The 20,953-nt window shown below is 37.0% G+C and overlaps 1 protein-coding gene across 1 annotated transcript in view; it reads right to left on the reverse strand.

The window, feature by feature from the left end:
• LOC134527619 (stimulator of interferon genes protein homolog) overlaps window positions 1-20,953 on the reverse strand; it is an 87,628-nt gene that overhangs the window by 46,827 nt on the left and 19,848 nt on the right. Inside the window, exon 3 of the mRNA XM_063360463.1 lies at window positions 17,590-17,767. Within this exon, the coding sequence (XP_063216533.1) occupies window positions 17,590-17,767 (178 nt within the window). The remainder of the gene's footprint in view (window positions 1-17,589; window positions 17,768-20,953) is intronic.

Consider the following 20,953-nt stretch of genomic DNA (forward strand, 5'->3'; position numbering starts at 1 on the left):
GACAAGCAACAGTGACGAGACAGCTCTATATTCAAGAGCACAAAGGCAAAGGAAGCCAATGAGATGCTACAAGTGCAACAAGCCAAACCACATTGCGAAATTCTGCAATAGCAAACACAAGAGTTCAACTCAACGACAAGACCACAAAAAGAACATGTCGAACATCAAACAGTGAGAAGAAGGCGTTCCTGGCTGCAGATCCTCAGGACGTGCGATCCAGAAACATGTGGTACCTGGACTATGTGCATCAACACACATCACACAATGAAAAAGGGTTGCACAACAAGATGGTATGTGACAACACAGTTACAGGGGCAAACGGGAATGAACTTGTGGCTAAGGCCTCTGGATGTGTGGACTTAAATTTTTGTGTGAAAAACGCAGTCATTAAAGTAGAGGCAAGTGATGTGCTACATATACCAACCTCAACTGTGAATCTCCTCTCCGTAAGCAAGTTAGTTAGCAAAGGAAACAAGGTATGTTTCAACAGCAAAGGTGGATTTATATATGGTCCAGATGGAAAATTGATAGCTAAGGCTGATCTTACGAATAGTATTTATCGTCTCTCCACAACTGACACAAATGAAATATGTCAGTAGGTATGTTGCCAACCAACAAGCTTGTCTGTGACATCCTAGGTTAGGGCATTTAAATTGCAAAGGCATGTTACAGCTAGCCGAGGTAAAGACAGGAATGGGGGAAGATGCAGTGACCAAAGACCCATGCAACTTTTGTGTAAGGGCAAACATTCACGTCTTCCATTCAAAATAAGTGGAATGTGTTCACAGGGCATTCTGGACCTAGTGCACATCGATCTTTGTGGGCCTATGGAAGTTTCATCCATAGGGGGCAGCAGGTACTTCCTGTTTTTTTATAGATGATCATTTAAAGTACATACATATTTAATTCTTGAAGCAAAAATTTGAGGTCACAGGTGAGTTCACAGAATTCAAGTGCTTAGTACAGAAGCAGACAGGTCGCTCCATAAAGGTTCTACATTCTGACAATGGAACCGAGTATGTGAATGGAGATATGAAAAAATATCTCTCCTCACAAGGCATTGTGCACCAAACAGTACTACACAGCCCACAACAGAACAGCGTCACAGAGAGAGCCAACAGGACACTAGTAGAGAAGGCACGCACAATGTTCCTAGATGCCAACCTGCCAAAGCAGTATTCGGGCTGAGGCAACTCTCACTGCTGCCTACTTGACAAATCGGTCTCCTTCAAGTACTCTTTAGAAGGATACCCCCTACAAGGTATGCACACAAGTGAACCCAACTTGTCACACCTGAGAGTCTTTGGCTGCAAGGCTATGGTGAACATTTCAAAGTCATGCAGAAAGAAGTGGGATCCAAAGTTGGAAAGATTGATTTTGACGGGTTATTGCGAGAATCAGAAAGGGTATAGACTCATAAATGATGAAACGGGAAAGTTAATCATAAGTCGTGACGTTGTGTTTGAAGCATTGTAGGAAAGTGCTTTCCCCAATTTTTCTTTAAATTTTTATGAATAATATGTTTTAACAGTAATACAGTATATAAGTTAGTTAAATAATTTTCAGGCATCATAACCTAACTGTGGTGCATGTGGTAAATCATCGAAACTTAAATTGATCTTTTCAAATAACTTTGATGATAATGTTTTACAGTTTATAATGTTTTCCAGGTTAATATTTATGTTTGCTTATGTTTTATGAATGTACTCTCTCAATTAATTACTGTTTCTAATATTTGTGTATTGTTTAAGCCTATTTGCTTTATTATGAAACAGCAATGTAACTGTAAATTTACCGAATTCTCCCTAAATAATTACGTTTTTATGTGTTTTAAAATGGTTTTTAAGCTTTAAATATTTTGTTTATATGCACAAATGCACTGTAACGTATTTTTCTTTTGTAATCTTGTCTGTGGGATGATGCAATCATGTGAGCCAGTTGCGTGGCAGTTAGAGTGAGAAAGAAAGGTGTGCGTAGACACAGTGACGCCGAGGTGATAAAACGATAATGATGCATCCGGTGTAAGACAGACAGAGCAACTAGCGTGAGAAAATATTCTGGGAGTCCCCGATTTTGATGTGGATTTGAAAAGAGACAGATCAAGGGAAGCCACGGGTTATGTGTGTACAAAGTTTTTTCATGTATTGTAATTTGTTCTGTGATTGGCTGGTGTTGGAGGGAGTGTTTGATACTGTGCTGTGATTGGCCGAAAGTTACGTAAAGGTGCAATCCTTGGTCATTTTGGTTTTTCAGTCATCTACTGAACAGCGACTGAGGAGGTGGGTAGTTGAGTAGGTGGCTCAAAACATTATTATGAAGATTTAAAGAATCAATTTCGCGGCTGTGGTCCGGGCGTCACCGGTTCATAATCAACCTTATTTTCGCTTTTTTTAGACATAATTACAATTTAGTGACTACAGTCTTCGGTAATTGCCCAAAACAGGACTTAGTAAAATTCGTCATTGTTTCCGAGGACATTGTCTTTCAGCATTGTACCGAAAAGTTGAGTGCAACTGCGGGACTTAACTGTGAACTGTTTTAATATTCAATTTTCGGCCAGTCAGCGTGTGATTCAAATTAATGAAGCTTATTTGTTGTGAGAAAGGAAAATACTGTTTCAACTTGTAAATGTTGTGGTCGCAAGATGGCGGCAAATGTCTCGCGAATTCGTAAGGTATAAGTAAATAAACAGTAAAAAACATTTTGTATACGAGAGACATCATTGAAATTTAACAATCACCCATAACTAATATTCTGAGGGAAACATAACCTCACTTTTTCAGCATCCGAGTATGCAAGTGTATCCTGTGAGTTACCCTTCAAAGACCAAAACGTGAAATATCTGAGCTAGTCCGGGGGTCTTTGGAGTGTAACATGTTAATGGGGCAAGAAGAGAAGCAAACTCAAGGTGAGGAGGGTATGCAATTACTTGGTACAGTATCCACACAGGAACTTGAGACTGAAGAGGAACCATTCGAGGTTTTGGACAAGAGGAACAAGATAAACAGGGAGAAAAAGCAACAGTCATTTAAAAATTTTAGAAAGGAAGAACAAAGGGTACAGGTCGGAAGGGAACAACAAGAGACGCGAAGATCTTCCAGGCCCTGATAACCAAAGGAATGGCCGGATCATCTAATATATAAAATTCTCGTGTCACAGTTTTCGTTCCCATACTCCTCCGAAACGGCTTGACCGATTTTGATGAAATTTTTTGTGCTTATCCGGTATCTATGAGAATCGGCCAACATCTATTTTTCATCCCCCTAAATGTTAGGGGTAGTCCACCCCTAAATTTTTTTTATTTCTAGTTTTTGGTAGGAAATCACCATGGCAACGGCTGTTGCTTTGTTGATGCTTCATTCGTCTCTATGGCAACGGCTATTTCATTGTTAGTGCAGTCCTCATCACTGTTGAAATTTTGCAAGTACTTTAAATATCAAAAATTGCCCTTTTTTTTCAAGTATATATATTTTACAGACTTGAAACTTCACAGTAATGTTCCTTATGTTACGCAGGATGACATTTTCCGAAAATTAGATCCCATAGCATAGGTGGTTAAAACCAGGCAACAGTGGGTACTTTGTCTGCATGAGAACAGTATTTTGCATTGTTCATGCCTTCTGCGTCTCCATGGCAACAGGCATCGCGCGGCAGTGCCGTACCCACAACGAGGGGCATGTATTATGAGCGGCGCAAGAGTGATCTGCCTGTAGACTGCCGTAGCGAAGTACGGGTACATCAGTTTTATGTTGCGTGCACGAGTCGGGAAACCATCGGTACATTATACAGCATTGTAATAAATTTTCACGGAATTTTTTATTATTTACCATTACTGTAAATGGGAGATGTGGCATAATTCTTTTTCCATTAGTATAGCCGTAATCAGCTACTATCTATTTTTGATACCCCTAAGTGATAAGGGTTGTCCACCCCAAACATTTCTTTTTTAATTTTCGACAAATTTTTTTTTATAATGTGGCATTAAAAAATACATACAACCCTAAATTTTCACCCTTCTATCACCAACCCCTATTTTTTAATAGAATTTTAATACTTTTCAACCCCAATCGAAAGCTGATCAATTAACACTTGATTAACTTTCCCCGCCTACAGCGAGCTCATTACCTGGATTAACACATAGACCACATATTAATATGAAATTCTATCCCTAAGGGAGTGACAAAGTGATAATTTCATTTTATAACAGAAAAAAATAGTGAGTGAGTTTCATTTCTTTATGTCTGCCACACGATTATACACATAGTAAGGTCTGGCATATTCATATTTTTCTCCTTGGTAAAACCAGCCCGCTTAGTAGAGCTCACAGTGGCTATCAAAATAAAGGCGCTCATAACAGTTTTGTTCTTAACTTAGTCAATAGATATTTGCCTTGAATTTTAAACACACCATCGTTTGATGCGTTTGTCATGTCTTTAATTTTCGTTTGTTTGTGCCATATGCGTTCCTATACCGTTAATCCAATTGCGATGAAATGTTGGTGAGTTGTTATGCGCATGTCCGTGAAGGTTTCTGAGACGGTATAACTATTTTGCAATAGTTGGAGCACAAATCGTTTCAAAAAATGTGTTTAATTCATATTATATAGCGGCACTTCATCTGTTTTTGTTGTATAAGTGCGCACGCATGAGACAATTTATTTAAATATAAAAGAGAGTCAGAGATAGAGTGATATATATAGAGTGAGATAGAGAGAGACAGAGAGATAAGTTGAGATAGAGCGAGGTATAGAGAATTAAATGGGTTAGATAAAGAGATATATAGATGTATAGAGCTATATAGAGATTTACATATAGAAGAGATAGAGATAGTGTGAGGTATATATGTAAATATGTAGATATAAAGAGATAAATAGCGATAGAGAGATACATAGATGTATAAAGATGTAGATAGAGATAAATATATGTTTAGAGAGATGGATAGATGATTTGTATATGTGTCACTACTTCAAACATATTACAAAACAAAACTGAATGAGGCATTGCAATGCATGCCGAGCATTAGCTAGATAATGGAATCTTTTCAATATTAGTAATCTCTTATTTTTAAGCTTTTTTCTATAGTGCTTTATAGAGTCTAGACTACATACAGACCACCAATTTTTAGATCTATATAGGTAAATAACTATACACTGGCAGAACGTCTGTCGGGATCTGAAAGTGATATAAATTATTTTGCACACTTCACATTCAAATTAAGAAGACAATTGCTAACTACATCTGATTTCGAAAAAGGTACCCTTCACTCTTCTACGCCAGGTACTGCAGCTAGAAATTCCCGAGAAATAATTTATATGGCAAAACAACGTTTGCCGGGTCAGCTAGTGTAATATATTATGCTGAGAGTTCACATCTGTCGGATGGACATATAAATGTGGAAGATGCGCTCAAAGGTGAACATTCTGTAGAGTTTATGAAAGCCATAAAAAAGGAATTCTTGTCACTGGTTAAAAACGATACTTTCAAAGAGGCCAATGAACCAAAGGACTCAAAAGTCCTGGAGACAAAGTGGGTGTTACGAGTAAAACCCGGCATAAACGATGAATCAGAAGTTTTCAAAGCCAGACTTGTCGTGAAAGGTTGCAGTCAGGTTGAAGGGGTGGATTATGGGGAAACATATTCACTGTTGTGAAGTATTCATCTGTGCGATACCTTCTATCTCTTGCAGCGAGGGAAGACCTGGATGTAGACCATATGGATGTGACGACGGCATACCTATATGGCCACCTAGATGAAGAAATTTACGTCACACTCCCAAAAGAGTTATAAAAACCAGTATAGAGGTATTTGAGAAGCCCTCAATAGAAATGAATTTTATGTTTATTATTTTACTTCTTACCTCTATGACTTTGTCTTAGTCCTGTTATGAATTATATTTACCAGTATTGTATCTCTATGGTCAGGTCAATTTGGTTTTACGCTTTAAGTATTTTCATGTTTTATCTAAGTAATAATTTTATGAAATGTCTTTGCAAACATTTGTTAAACGGCGACGAATAGGAAATGAGCTTACACCTTTTAATATTGTTTTTGGGTCATTACTGAGGAAAGAGTATATGTGATTGGACGCTCGACTGCGCATATATTTTATTTAAAGAATTTAGTATTTCCAGTGTGATTTCGGAGAGTGTTCAATAGAGAAAGCTTTGACTGTTTGAAACAAATTGGAACTTGAGTTTCTGTTCTACTATCATGGGAGAAGGATTAGAGAGAAAGAGCTCCGTGATTTAGTCATAAATGAATGTAAGAATATCACGTAAAACATTGGTACGACGACTGAATAGCTAGAATCTACGTGAAATTGATGATTTTATAATAAATACCGGAACTACACAATGAAGAAGAGGTAGTTACCGATGTTCGAAGCTCTACTAAAGAATCGACGACGACGATAAGTTTTGACTAACAGCATAAATAGAACTGGATCAACGACGAATTAAGAAGAAAAGAAGAAAAGGAATATCAATCTTCGAGATGGAAGGAGTTCAACAGCGGTAGACGGCATCGTAGACGGCGTACCGGAGGACATCATCCTTCTAGACGACTCCAGGTGACCGACGCCAGTCCTGCTGGAGTACCAGCAGCACGAGAGGAGGTGCATCGAGACGGAGACCCAACCAGCGACATCGGAGGAGAGTGAGATCTAACCAGCAACATCGGAGGAGAGACAGGGGTTCGGAGAGGTTTTCCACAGCCTCTTGGTATTGTAACGACGCGACGAGGTTTGTTTGCCCCATCCCCGAATTAACAAGAACAGCGAGAAGTTACCTGTCCTATTTTAATGGCAAGATATCTTAAACTATGATGTTTACGATCAAGACCTAATTTGAAACTCGCAAAAACAACTTAATACTACTTAACTACGTAAAGACTTGTAGCTTGTACATACTGGACCTGGTTAACTGACATTGATCAGTAATATGTACGATATCAAAGTTAAAATCTGTTAAAGTCATTAATTGTCTTGAATGTTTAAAGAATAGCCCCAGGTCCAGAAGTCTTGAGACAGTTTGATCTACCGAAAGAGACTGAGCTAGTAAAAACAAAGAAAAGACTAATTTGCCAGTTAAAATGTGTTTCAATAATATTTAAAATATTGACTGATAACCAAACTATTATTCAGTGATACAATTACGTAAAACGTAATTAGTTCTGAAAGACATTTAAGTATAACGGATATTGAAATTTTGTTTAATGAAAAACCTATTTAAACATGAATAATTGTATCCAAGGTATTTGTATGTTGCTTGCTAATCATTGACTCTGTCACTTTTCATGTTACAGTTGTATATGTTGCAAAAGAGTATTGTCACCCATACAACCATGATTTTGACCCTAGTAAAAAGTTAAAGTTTCATTATATTTTATTTTTCCGATTGATAACCATACTTACATATCATGTGTATGTTAAACCAGATAGACAGAAATATTTAGCTTGGATTGTCTTGAAAGAATAATTAGTTTTTATTACACTGAGATCAGCAGTCATAGAGAAGTTAATGCTTTTAAACCCACTACTTATATTTGTTGATTTTAAGGTCAGAATACTTACACACAAAGAGAAGGAGACATACTGCTAAGGAATTATACGACATTTTATTGTTTGGTATTCACACTGAGTCAAACTACACCAGTACATACAACTTGAGAATAATTTATTTTCACTATCAACATAACAAGACATATTTTAGTTAATATTCTGTAGAGGTTAGTAGTTGTGCTACATACACAATCACAGCACTAGTACTTTATAGAGTTTTCACGGCGCCCAACTAGACCACATTTTACATTATAGATATTGGCATTTTAGGAAATATACTCCATAGAGTAATTCTGAAAATACTTATAGAATTTTTGATCACCCAACGGTGGCACACCCTTTTGAAATTTTGGTCGCTCATCCTTGGAGCTGTCTGAAAAATAACAGAAGAAAAGGGAAAATTTTGAAAACACTTCAGAATTTTGGCGCACAACGTGTAAGCCAACGTTAGGGACTATTTTATGATTTTTTTTTGAACAACTCAAGACACTTTGAAAAATACAGACAGTAATTTTATTTTGTCAAGATGACAGACACAGGTAGGAAGTCATATTTTTTGAGAGGTAGCAATGACACTTCTGACTCTAGTCCTGAACGAGAACCTAGAGAAGTAGTACCAGAACAGCACAACGAGACTACTGGTATGGAGTCACAGCAGGAAATGGATTTGGGTCATTCGCCGCCGACACCAACTGTTACCCTAGATGCACTGTTCCAGTTCATGAATAAGGAGAAATTAGAACGGGAGCGTAAAGAACAGGAGGAGAAACTAGAACGGGAACGGGAGAAACAAGAACGGGAGCGTAAAGAACAGGAGGAGAAACTAGAACGGGAACGGGAGAAACAAGAACGGGAGCGTAAAGAACAGGAGGAGAAACTAGAACGGGAACGGGAGAAACAAGAACGGGAGCGTATAGAACAGGAGGAGAAGTTAGAAAGGGAACAAAAGGAGCGAGAAAACGCCGAAAGACTAGACAATTTAGTGCAAGTCTTAAATAACACTTTAGGCAGGATTGCAGATGAAACAGCAGAAATCAGGCATGACTTAACTGAAACACAGCACGAGATGCAACAGAAGTTTTCCAGTGTACACACTCGTATTGAAGGTGTAGAAATATTCAGTAAACGCACTGACGATAAAGTAGTACACTTAAGCGAGCGTCTAACAGGAAGGTTAGATATGGTAGAGGCGAAAATAGGGGAAATAGAAAGAGAATCCAGACACATCGCAACATTCTCGCCCCAACTAACGACTCACCACACGAGCGAATGTAATACCGACAAGGAAGACACGCCGGTAAACAAATCGATAACGATAGAAGCCGAGCGAAATCCCGCGAATATTAGTACTGCAATTATGTCAGCAGATCCGGTACTTACACTACACCACCCTTCTAAGAAATGGTTGGATGACGTTCCAACATATTCAGGGAAAAGTAATGAAAACCCTCGAAGATTCTTAAATCAGTTTGGAGAATATTGCCACACATTTAAGTTAACAGACGCAGAAAAATTGAAATGCGTTAGCCACTGCTTGAAAAACACGGCATATTATTGGTGGGAGTTGGCGAAAGATTCGGTACACGCATACGAATCGTTTCAGAAAGCTTTCATATCCCAATTTTGGAATACTCGTATCCAAAGCAATTTGCGAATACAGTTGCATTCTGAAAAATTCGAAAATCGTAAATTTCAAAATTTAGAGGCGCATATCAGCGATATGTACGAGAGAACTCGTTATCTTGATTGCCGTATGGAAGACGAAGAGTTTATTGCCATGATAATTTCGCAATTACCACTCAATTATCAATTACAACTTAGTGGACGGCAATACAGTAATATTGTAGATTTCAAGGAACAACTGTTAACGTATGAACGACTCGTTAAGCTCGATAAAACGGTAACGCACAAAGAAACTAACGAGCGCAAGAACACGAACCAACAGACACCGTTATACAATAACTGGCGCAACCGAAATGAAGGGCAGAACAGCGGACACAAACAACCTCAAATTCACACACTGAACGTTGAAAACTGCGGAAGTAATTGGTATCACAATAGATATCGAGGTCAGCGATATGGTAACGGATTTTATAAACCACAGTACTATCGTCGTAGAAACGAGAAGCGACAAGACAGACGCGAAAATGAATCACAGTGGGAGAATAAACGTCAGGAGGGGACAGTTAATTTCAGAGAGAATTCAGGCGAAAATCGAACAACGAAAGAACGATCGGCAAATTACAATAATCATTCCGGAGGTCAGTACAGCATAAATGCACAAACGTTTGTACCGTCTGAAAAAGGGAACAGCTTTAGCACCACCATTCACGACGCGCGACAAGGAGAAAGAAATTCATATTCTATAGCGCCAAGTCACGAGCAAAGCAACACGGAATGGCCGCGCATGCAATCTAGCAGAAGCTCAGATACAAACCAAGGAGGTAATAACACATTTTTGATTTCACCGAATGCAAATAATGGATTTGCTAATTTGTCACAAGAGCAAATTAGAGGATTTAAGGACAGTGCGGTAAACTAATTAGGGATGGCGAAAACCAGCTCCGCACGTCAGTCCCTAATTGTAAGTTAGACGGGGCTAGTATAAAATTGGATCCCGACGCAAATGACAAGAATAATTGTCGAAGCATACACACCATTATGTTCAAAGAAAACGAGCGTGAATTTTTACTCAGCGAGCCCACAGAAACCGAAGTTCAAGCGAAACAAGCACTATGTCCGGAGATATCGTTAACTTTAAACGGAGTTAAAGTGCCTGTACTATTAGACAGCGGCGCAGAGATATCCTGCATCAGCGAAGACTGCGTAGCCATGATAGAGAGCACCGGAATATCATTACCGAGAATGCCAGTACCGAGTTTAAAGATTCTAGGGGTTACATCAAGGGCTAGTCCCATCATTAATTGTCAGACCTTATTGGAAGTGGAAGGTTTAGGTAGCACCAAGTACATTAATGTATTAATCGTAAAAGGATTGGCTAAACCAGTAATTTTCGGTGTAGACTTTCTAACTAGCCATAAAATAATTTTGAATTTTGCAGGTTGGATGTTAACTGCTATGGATGACACAGAAAATACGAAAACTACTGAAAATTGGGAAGTTTCGGAAAAATGCATTGCAATCATTCATAAGGAAACTTCGTGTATTAATAGTGACATAAATTTGATGGCGACCGGAGCTGATTTAATAGAAGCTGTAAAGGGAATTACCATGGTAAATGAAACCGGTAGAAATAATCTTCTTCATGTCTTAAGAAATTTTCAAAATATATTTTCCGAAAAACCTGGGTTAAACAAATTATATACAGCTAGTATTCAGGTCATACCCGGTGAACCATTCCATAAAAAGTCGTATCCCATCCCGGCGAAATATTTGAAGGAAACTGAAGAGTTGGTCGCAGCCAAGTTGACATCCACGGCGGATCTTCGGAGAAAATACCAGAAAGATTCCAGCAAGATGAGTTTTAATTGTGGAGATTTAGTACTCAAGAGAACGAATCCAGTAAGCCAATTTTGGAAGTACGTTACTAAGAAGCTATTTCTACTCTTCAATGGACCATATATGATCACGAAGATTATTAGAAGTAACTGTTACGAACTGTCTGACATTAAAACGAAACAAGTAATAGGACACTATAATATAACGCAGTTGAGGAAATATTACACTCCTGTAGAATAGTATACACTGTTACACATATGTCCGTTTGAAGACATATATCGGTGACAATACTCTATGTTTGCAAGTAAGTATGTAAATAAGGTCAATAATATGAAATGTAAATTTTCTGCAAATAATTAGAATATAGATGAGATGTTTGTATGATGAGAAATGGTCCTAAGACCTATATCAGAGTATAGTTCGTTAGTCACATTTCTGAAGGGGACTATTCTATAGAGGTATTTGAGAAGCCCTCAATAGAAATGAATTTTATGTTTATTATTTTACTTCTTACCTCTATGACTTTGTCTTAGTCCTGTTATGAATTATATTTACCAGTATTGTATCTCTATGGTCAGGTCAATTTGGTTTTACGCTTTAAGTATTTTCATGTTTTATCTAAGTAATAATTTTATGAAATGTCTTTGCAAACATTTGTTAAACGGCGACGAATAGGAAATGAGCTTACACCTTTTAATATTGTTTTTGGGTCATTACTGAGGAAAGAGTATATGTGATTGGACGCTCGACTGCGCATATATTTTATTTAAAGAATTTAGTATTTCCAGTGTGATTTCGGAGAGTGTTCAATAGAGAAAGCTTTGACTGTTTGAAACAAATTGGAACTTGAGTTTCTGTTCTACTATCATGGGAGAAGGATTAGAGAGAAAGAGCTCCGTGATTTAGTCATAAATGAATGTAAGAATATCACGTAAAACATTGGTACGACGACTGAATAGCTAGAATCTACGTGAAATTGATGATTTTATAATAAATACCGGAACTACACAATGAAGAAGAGGTAGTTACCGATGTTCGAAGCTCTACTAAAGAATCGACGACGACGATAAGTTTTGACTAACAGCATAAATAGAACTGGATCAACGACGAATTAAGAAGAAAAGAAGAAAAGGAATATCAATCTTCGAGATGGAAGGAGTTCAACAGCGGTAGACGGCATCGTAGACGGCGTACCGGAGGACATCATCCTTCTAGACGACTCCAGGTGACCGACGCCAGTCCTGCTGGAGTACCAGCAGCACGAGAGGAGGTGCATCGAGACGGAGACCCAACCAGCGACATCGGAGGAGAGTGAGATCTAACCAGCAACATCGGAGGAGAGACAGGGGTTCGGAGAGGTTTTCCACAGCCTCTTGGTATTGTAACGACGCGACGAGGTTTGTTTGCCCCATCCCCGAATTAACAAGAACAGCGAGAAGTTACCTGTCCTATTTTAATGGCAAGATATCTTAAACTATGATGTTTACGATCAAGACCTAATTTGAAACTCGCAAAAACAACTTAATACTACTTAACTACGTAAAGACTTGTAGCTTGTACATACTGGACCTGGTTAACTGACATTGATCAGTAATATGTACGATATCAAAGTTAAAATCTGTTAAAGTCATTAATTGTCTTGAATGTTTAAAGAATAGCCCCAGGTCCAGAAGTCTTGAGACAGTTTGATCTACCGAAAGAGACTGAGCTAGTAAAAACAAAGAAAAGACTAATTTGCCAGTTAAAATGTGTTTCAATAATATTTAAAATATTGACTGATAACCAAACTATTATTCAGTGATACAATTACGTAAAACGTAATTAGTTCTGAAAGACATTTAAGTATAACGGATATTGAAATTTTGTTTAATGAAAAACCTATTTAAACATGAATAATTGTATCCAAGGTATTTGTATGTTGCTTGCTAATCATTGACTCTGTCACTTTTCATGTTACAGTTGTATATGTTGCAAAAGAGTATTGTCACCCATACAACCATGATTTTGACCCTAGTAAAAAGTTAAAGTTTCATTATATTTTATTTTTCCGATTGATAACCATACTTACATATCATGTGTATGTTAAACCAGATAGACAGAAATATTTAGCTTGGATTGTCTTGAAAGAATAATTAGTTTTTATTACACTGAGATCAGCAGTCATAGAGAAGTTAATGCTTTTAAACCCACTACTTATATTTGTTGATTTTAAGGTCAGAATACTTACACACAAAGAGAAGGAGACATACTGCTAAGGAATTATACGACATTTTATTGTTTGGTATTCACACTGAGTCAAACTACACCAGTACATACAACTTGAGAATAATTTATTTTCACTATCAACATAACAAGACATATTTTAGTTAATATTCTGTAGAGGTTAGTAGTTGTGCTACATACACAATCACAGCACTAGTACTTTATAGAGTTTTCACGGCGCCCAACTAGACCACATTTTACATTATAGATATTGGCATTTTAGGAAATATACTCCATAGAGTAATTCTGAAAATACTTATAGAATTTTTGATCACCCAACGGTGGCACACCCTTTTGAAATTTTGGTCGCTCATCCTTGGAGCTGTCTGAAAAATAACAGAAGAAAAGGGAAAATTTTGAAAACACTTCACCAGAAAAGTGAGGAAGTTGAAAAAGGCAGTGTACAGACTGCAGAGCTGCCAACCTCAAATCACACCCATCAGTAATGGCAATTAGGTATATGAAAAAAGTACGCGTAAATAATGCACGATAAATTTTTCCTGGGGCATTATAACACACTCACAAGATAAAACAACGACAATAATATGCAAAATAAAAATAAAAATATGAATACAATGCAAATTAATACATAAAAAAATCTATTTGAACAATACAATCATCTGAATATGTAAGAAATATTAATAATTTTACTGGATATTTTGAATCTTCAATTCAATGTATTCAAAGTTAAACTTTAAAACAACTGTCTTTTTATTTGCTTCTTTTATCCTGGTTCGATAAGAAATGTCATGTAAACAAACAAGACAAACACAAGGACTTGTAAACAGTAACTGCGTTCGTTACTTTCGTTTCTTCAGATGTAGCGAAAAAACGAAGATATAGATTTATTGCTAGTCACGGCTTTAAAATGTTCTGCATGTTTCTTTGATTCAATATGCCGTCTACAGTCATCCCTTTCACCATGTGCAATCGAAAAGTCACACGCGCATACATTACAAAACCGTGGCGTTTCAAACATTTGAAAACGACAATCATGGCCATTCTTTTGAATATTTAAGTGGAAAGTTCTGAAGTCTTGCGTGTTTTTTCCCACAGATGCACATTATTCTGTCACACGCTTCATTTCTACAACCGGCACTGAAGAACACAACACTATCGAAAAAAATAAAAAAATTTTCACGTCTGTAGACACGACAAAAACCGGACAAAAACACTATGATGAAAAAAATGGCTTTCAAGAAATAAATTAATACAACACAGGTTAGCCAAAGTACCGTACAAAAATTATCGTGATGTAAGTAGCCTTCAAACGATAAGTCCGAGGATATGTACTAGTTGTATCGTACAACGGACGTAATACCATCCCATTATTATTTGAAAACACGAGAATTAATTTACTTATTTCGACAGTACATCGTACATGCGCACACTTACTAGTTCCGTTATTTGAGCAACCAAGCGAAGTATTCAAACAGCGTTCACGAAACACGCACAGCAGAAACGTAAATTTTTCCGTTACCATGCAGCACAAAGCCTCGTTTCCGTAATAAACTAGCGATGTTCCGTAATTCCGTAATTCGGGGTTAAAATCCGTAATAATTACGGAAAATCCGTAATGGTTGGCAGCTCTGAGACTGAAACAGGCTGGTCGAAACTGGAATAGGAGACTTAATGAGGTGCTATGTCAGAATTGTTTTATATTTATACGCTCCGAAGCAGATCCATGTGTCTATCACTTTCATGACAGCGACAAGTTTACTGCGATAGCTGTGTATTATGAAGATTTATTGATTTTCTCAAATGACAAGAATGTCAAGCAAAACACGAAGAAATTCCTAAAAGAGAAATTTCACATGAAGGACTTTGGACAAGCAACACAATGTTTAGGGATGAACATCACGAGGGACCGTGAAGCAGGAAAACTATGGATCTCTCAAGAGGCCTACGCAGAGAAGATACTTCAGTATTTTGGTATGGCTGATGCAAAGCCTGTCACAACGCCCCTGGACCCTGAAATCAACCTGGAGGAAGACTGCTCTGAAGAGGTCAACGTTCCATACCGAGAGGCGATAGGCAGTATGCTGTACCTATCGCAAGTAACCAGACCCAATATTTGCCATACAGTGAATCTACAGAGTAAGTACAACAACTCACAAAGAAGATACACTGGGTAAGTGTGAAAAGAATCTACAGATACATAAGAGGAATGATGGGTTACAAGTTAGTAACTTTGGTTTTTTATGAAGTTGAGATTTTTATGCTTGTTACAGATAGTGCAAAATGAGTAGTGCGAGTAGCTATGCCCAATAATAAACTTTAATCTAGAGTTTTTTTAACTGGCTGAAAAGAGATGATAAACTATCAAGATGAGATTTAAACTAGGCTGCAACAAAATATATTATTTTAACTTTTTTTTGTGCCTACCTGACAAACTCACACAGGACTTGTGCCACAAGAGTTGGCAGCAAAGAACCTGCATCATAAAATTTGTAAGAGCACAAAATAGTTTTTTTTTTTTTTTGGAAAAGCATATTTTGCTAAATTTATTTTGTAACTTTTGAAATTTGTAAATGGAAATTTATATAATTATTTCTTTGATCAATTTTGAAAAGAAATATTAATAGAGATAAAATTTTATGATAGGGTTGTTTTGTGCAATTATTAATGAAACATGTTGCTTAAAATACGATCATAAAAAATATGATATTTGAAAGCTGTAATGTTTTTCAGTTATGTTAAACCATTTTGTATTTAATACAGCATGTATTTTTGCAGTACAAAAATTATTGTAGATTTGGCAGCTCTACATGGTTTTTTGTAGCAAAGCTAATATGTTATGACGACGAGTTAGTAAACTGTATTTTCTAAATAATTGTCCTGAATTTAATTTCTTTGATAATAATAAAACTTTACTTTTTCTACTCTATGTTTCATTGGAATTTAGTAATGTTAATTGGAAAATAACGGACACTCAATTTTGGGAGTAAACGAATACACTTTAATTTTTTCATAACACAGTATTGTAATTTTGGAAAGTATGGGACTCATGGCAGGGTGTTCAGTCTATGGTGTTGACACACGTCTATTGGGAGGCACCACATGGTAAGTGATCTATATTTGAAGGATAGATTTGCTAGTCAGTAAATAATCAGTTTCTGTAAGCTCAGGCTTATAAAACAACATTGTGAGCTTTTATTCAGTGCTAATAATAATAGCTATGGAAACTAAAGTACTGAAAAATGATGATAAATTTCTTCATTTGGCCTATTCTAAAAAAACCTTATTGTATTGTGATGATATTAAATTTAGAACTTTTTACAGTGCCAAGAGTCATTATTTTTAAATGCTTTGTAATTGATTGACCTAAATTTTGAGTAAATGCATTAGGTTATAAGTTTTTTTACTATCGGTACAACATTAAAAAAAACAATATTTTTCTATTTACTCAGGGTGTCCAGCAAAACCCACAATTTGAATTCTCTGTTTTTTCCCTGATATCATTTAAACATGTTAATATTTATACAGAAAAAAACCATTCCAATAATCATGATTACGTGAGCTTCGATTAACTGAGGTTCCATTTTATTCGAGCTGACCTAAAGTGCCATTCTCGGCAAAGACTGTTGAAATATTAGCTTGAGGTCCTAAAAAATGATCTAACCATTGTCGAAACCCTTAAGAAATTAACCTCAATAATTTGATCTACTTAAGAATATATAAAGTGACGTGAAATAATTTACACTGAAGAAAAACTAGAAAAATGATACCACTGAGCCAACTGAATACCATATCTGACATTTTGCTTATCCGAAGTTGCGGTGTTCCATATTAACTCGGTTAAGCGAAACTCTAAATGTATTAATTTTTACGCTATTTCCTAACATTTCTACAGTCACTTAAAAACTTTTCAATGACGTGACAAAAATGTTTATACAGGAATAAAAAGCCTGGAAACCAGGTATACAAAGTATTGTTTCTCATCACATTCAGAGGCACTATCACCAACCGAACTCAGCCTCGCCAAAAAATACTTGGCCCACCGGCACTGCAACCAACAAACACAAAACCCAAATACAACATGCATGACACAAATACTGGGTTAGCCATAAGCGCTGAGCCTTTGTAGAACTAGTTCATTTGAACTCCCTGATGTAACATATATTTCTCTGACTTATCTAATTTTTCCAGAAATTTCGAACTCCTCTACTAGATCCGTCTGGTCTCGCTGATGCTAGACACCCTGTCACCAGAACATAGCAGCACGCCCACAGAGGCTTCAGGGAGCGCTAGCTTGTCGCAGCACAGTGATGGAGAAACCCTGCTCTACGCTGTCTCCTTCTGTAGACTCACCCACGAATACAACGATGCCGTCGACCGAGCTCCCAGGGTTGAGATGGAACTCTGCAACAACACTGCCGACCAGCAGCGTCACCACTACAATCCAAGTTGTTATTTCCGCCTTACACCCCCTCTCCTGAGGAAGGTTTTTGGGGAATTGTAGCTCTTTCTTGGAGTTTTTCCAGATCATCTGGGGAGGAGATAAATACATTTAAGGCTGGCTTTACCCCAAAACTTGGGTATCTTCTATTTCATAAGCATACTACAGGATGTTCATAAAAGAATATCCCAGTTTTAATGGTATGTTATAACAGTTTAATTTAGACAATTTACAAGTGAAGGTAAACTAACCTAGTTTTTCCTACAAATGTTCAATATTTGCACCTTTAGTTATATGACACACATCCAACATAAAAGTCCAATTCTCTTCAAACAGAGCAATTCCCTCTACAATTCTGTGTCTAAACTCAAATCATTAGGCAAAACATTAGGTAGCGATGGAACGCAGACACAATCTTTTATAAAGTCCCAAAGGAAAAAATTGTTTGGCGTTATGTCAAGTGAACATGGAGGCTAGAGAAAAAGAGATCTGTCATTGCGACCACGGGTAGATGTTTTTAAAACATGGGGAATCACTATTAAACTTTAAACGAAACACACATTGAACTGAAATTAGAGATTTACTCTTAGCAAATTGCAGAACAGGAAAAGCTTTATGCTCAGGAGTCACCATTTTCTGTAGGTGGCGCTGCAAGCGAGAAAACAACACAGCAATACTTGCACATCTTATGTAAAAATGTTTTGAGTTTGAACTGAATTCCCCGCCTTTGCTTCTAGAGCTGCGGCACGGCCGTTAACTTCCTCCCCCTCCCCCCTCACTTTCCTTTTGTGTCATCTTCCCCTTCCCTTTCTTGGTTTTTACCTTCCTCCAGGGTTCTTGCACATGCACTGCACACTCTAGGCTCTTGTATTTAAGCATCAGGGAGCCCTGCTTCTTTCTTTCTTGGGTCATTTCATTTGGTTCAGTTACTTAATTAGGACAGTGTTTCACATGTTACTGTAGATTTATGTACTTGGACTTAGTATTGGTGCGACGTGAATGAATGGCACGTAAGTTGGAATTTCTGCGAGTTGATTTAGCGACAGATGGTGGCTCCGTCTTGTAATGTAACATAAATAAATAGTCAATTATTTTCCCTTATTCTAAATTATTGTTTTTGGCCACCACCATTTAAACTTATGTTTTGGATTAATTTTTTTATGGTGCACAATATATGTTGCTGTACTGCACCATAACATTTACTTGTGTAGCCTGCCATGTCACGTCGAAGTGGGTCACTTTTGCAGGTATGATTTTGCTGTGGTTTGGTATTATTTTCTAACTGCAGCCACATATTTTCTTGTGTTCAGGTTTCTTACCCATGTAGTTTCTATGTGAGAGAACTTAGCTTCACAAACTTTGACGTTTTTATGAAGTGTGTACAGGTAGCCATTCGACTGTACCACCAGTCATGTTCAGCCTCGCGAGGCTTGCGTTGCCTGTTTAGACAGATTTTTTAGTCGTTAGTAAACTAATTTTGCCCTGAGATTTATGTCCGTATAATCATTTGGTGTAGTTTATTTTGGTATTCTCTTGTTATTTATTAAGGGGCATATTGCATATGTGCGCTGCCCCCTTGAGTTTAAGCTTTTTGCATTTTTTTATGATACTCATTGTATTTTAGCACACGTGGCTAATATTCCTTTTGCCTATGGTAATATTGTTAGCTTAAATTATTGCTTAGTGTATACTATTGTCAATTTGTGTGACTTTTTGTCAAGACAGTCTCTATGAATACATGTCTGGTTACTTTAATTCTTATAAAAGGCTGCGTACTTGCCACCACATAATTTGTATAATGATTGTTCTGGTGCAAAATTGAATTTAACCTGGGCATTTAACATAAAGTTTGTAGCATTGCACAAAGAGGATTTGATATACATATATTTTTTTTTGGTGTCATAAGAATATTAAGAATAACTTGGATATGAAGGATAATAATTATTTTTTATGTAGATGATAATTGTTCAGATCTGTTAAGAATTGTTATTAATTACTTTGGATAAATTTCATGGAAAGCCTTAAAATACTTAATTATTAAGTTGAGGGTTACCTCCAGTTCATAATAATTAAATTTGATATTTGATAATTAATTTCAGTAATTGTTTTGTTTAAAGCAGTATAGATTATAATTTTATAGGACATCATTTATAAACAAAAGTTTTTAATATGGTATGAATTTCAACTTTGTTTATTGAATTTTTTGGGTAATTTTATATTCTATTGGATATTGCTAGTGTAATATTTTGAGAATAGTCTGGAAGGTAAAGAAGGAAGAGCAGACAGGCGCGACACTCTGGCGCCAGAAAGTTATTTTTAACTTCGTAAATGTGTGTTTGGGATTTACGCGTCACGTATGCACAGCTGTAGCAACCATCTGGTAAGTTCTCTAGAGGCTAACACTAGCCAGCCAATCAGGGCGAGCCCCGACATGGAATGATGCGCCCATCCGAATTTCCTTATATGGTCATGCTTTGGAATTCTGTGCGCTGATTGGTCAGTTGGCCCACTGGGTTGCCTCCCTTGTGTTCACCTTTACAAGGGAAGGTAATCTCGTCGACCCAGTCACTTGTTGCTCGATCTTTGCCGAACACGGTCGCGTCGTCGGCAAGTCACAAGACATCATGGAAAGTTACTAAGAGATAATTTAACGCATAGGGGCTGGGGCCAGACCGTATTTTTTCAACCTAAGTTCATTATTTTTCGGACTAATTAACTAGAAATTTAGACCCTAGGCGTCGGCATCGGCCTGACTTCGTTTGATTTTGGTCCGCGATCGACGGTACCTTGAGTTATGTAATTAACCAAGTGACATTACTAAGTTCTTTGGCGAGTGACAAGACTCCTCGACCATCAACGGCAAGATGTATGGTGCTGTGGTATGTATTTGGACCTCATCCTATCAAAATTCAAAGACATCGTTAAAATTTGTATAAGAAAAGACGAAAAACTGTGCAAGTAACGAAGTTTTCTAACTTAATTCATTTGTAAAATTGTGTACTGAGGCCATGTAACTATGAGAAAAAAACATTTTTTTAAAAAAAGAAATAAACAAAGATAATTTAATACATTTTTTTATTTCCGAATAACGTAGAACCATCGTAATGAAAAATCCCTAAGGAAAATTGTTCGTCTTTGTTTTGTTACGTTTCTCTGTGTGCTTAGCCGGGCAAAACACATACAACGTAACAACATGGCTGCCCAGCTGTGGGGCACGAATTTAGACACTGCCTGATGATAAATAAATAAACATTCGGAAAAACAGTTTACTTCAGT

Source organism: Bacillus rossius, chromosome 1, assembly GCF_032445375.1.
Source record: "Bacillus rossius redtenbacheri isolate Brsri chromosome 1, Brsri_v3, whole genome shotgun sequence".
Classification (NCBI taxonomy): domain Eukaryota; kingdom Metazoa; phylum Arthropoda; class Insecta; order Phasmatodea; family Bacillidae; genus Bacillus; species Bacillus rossius.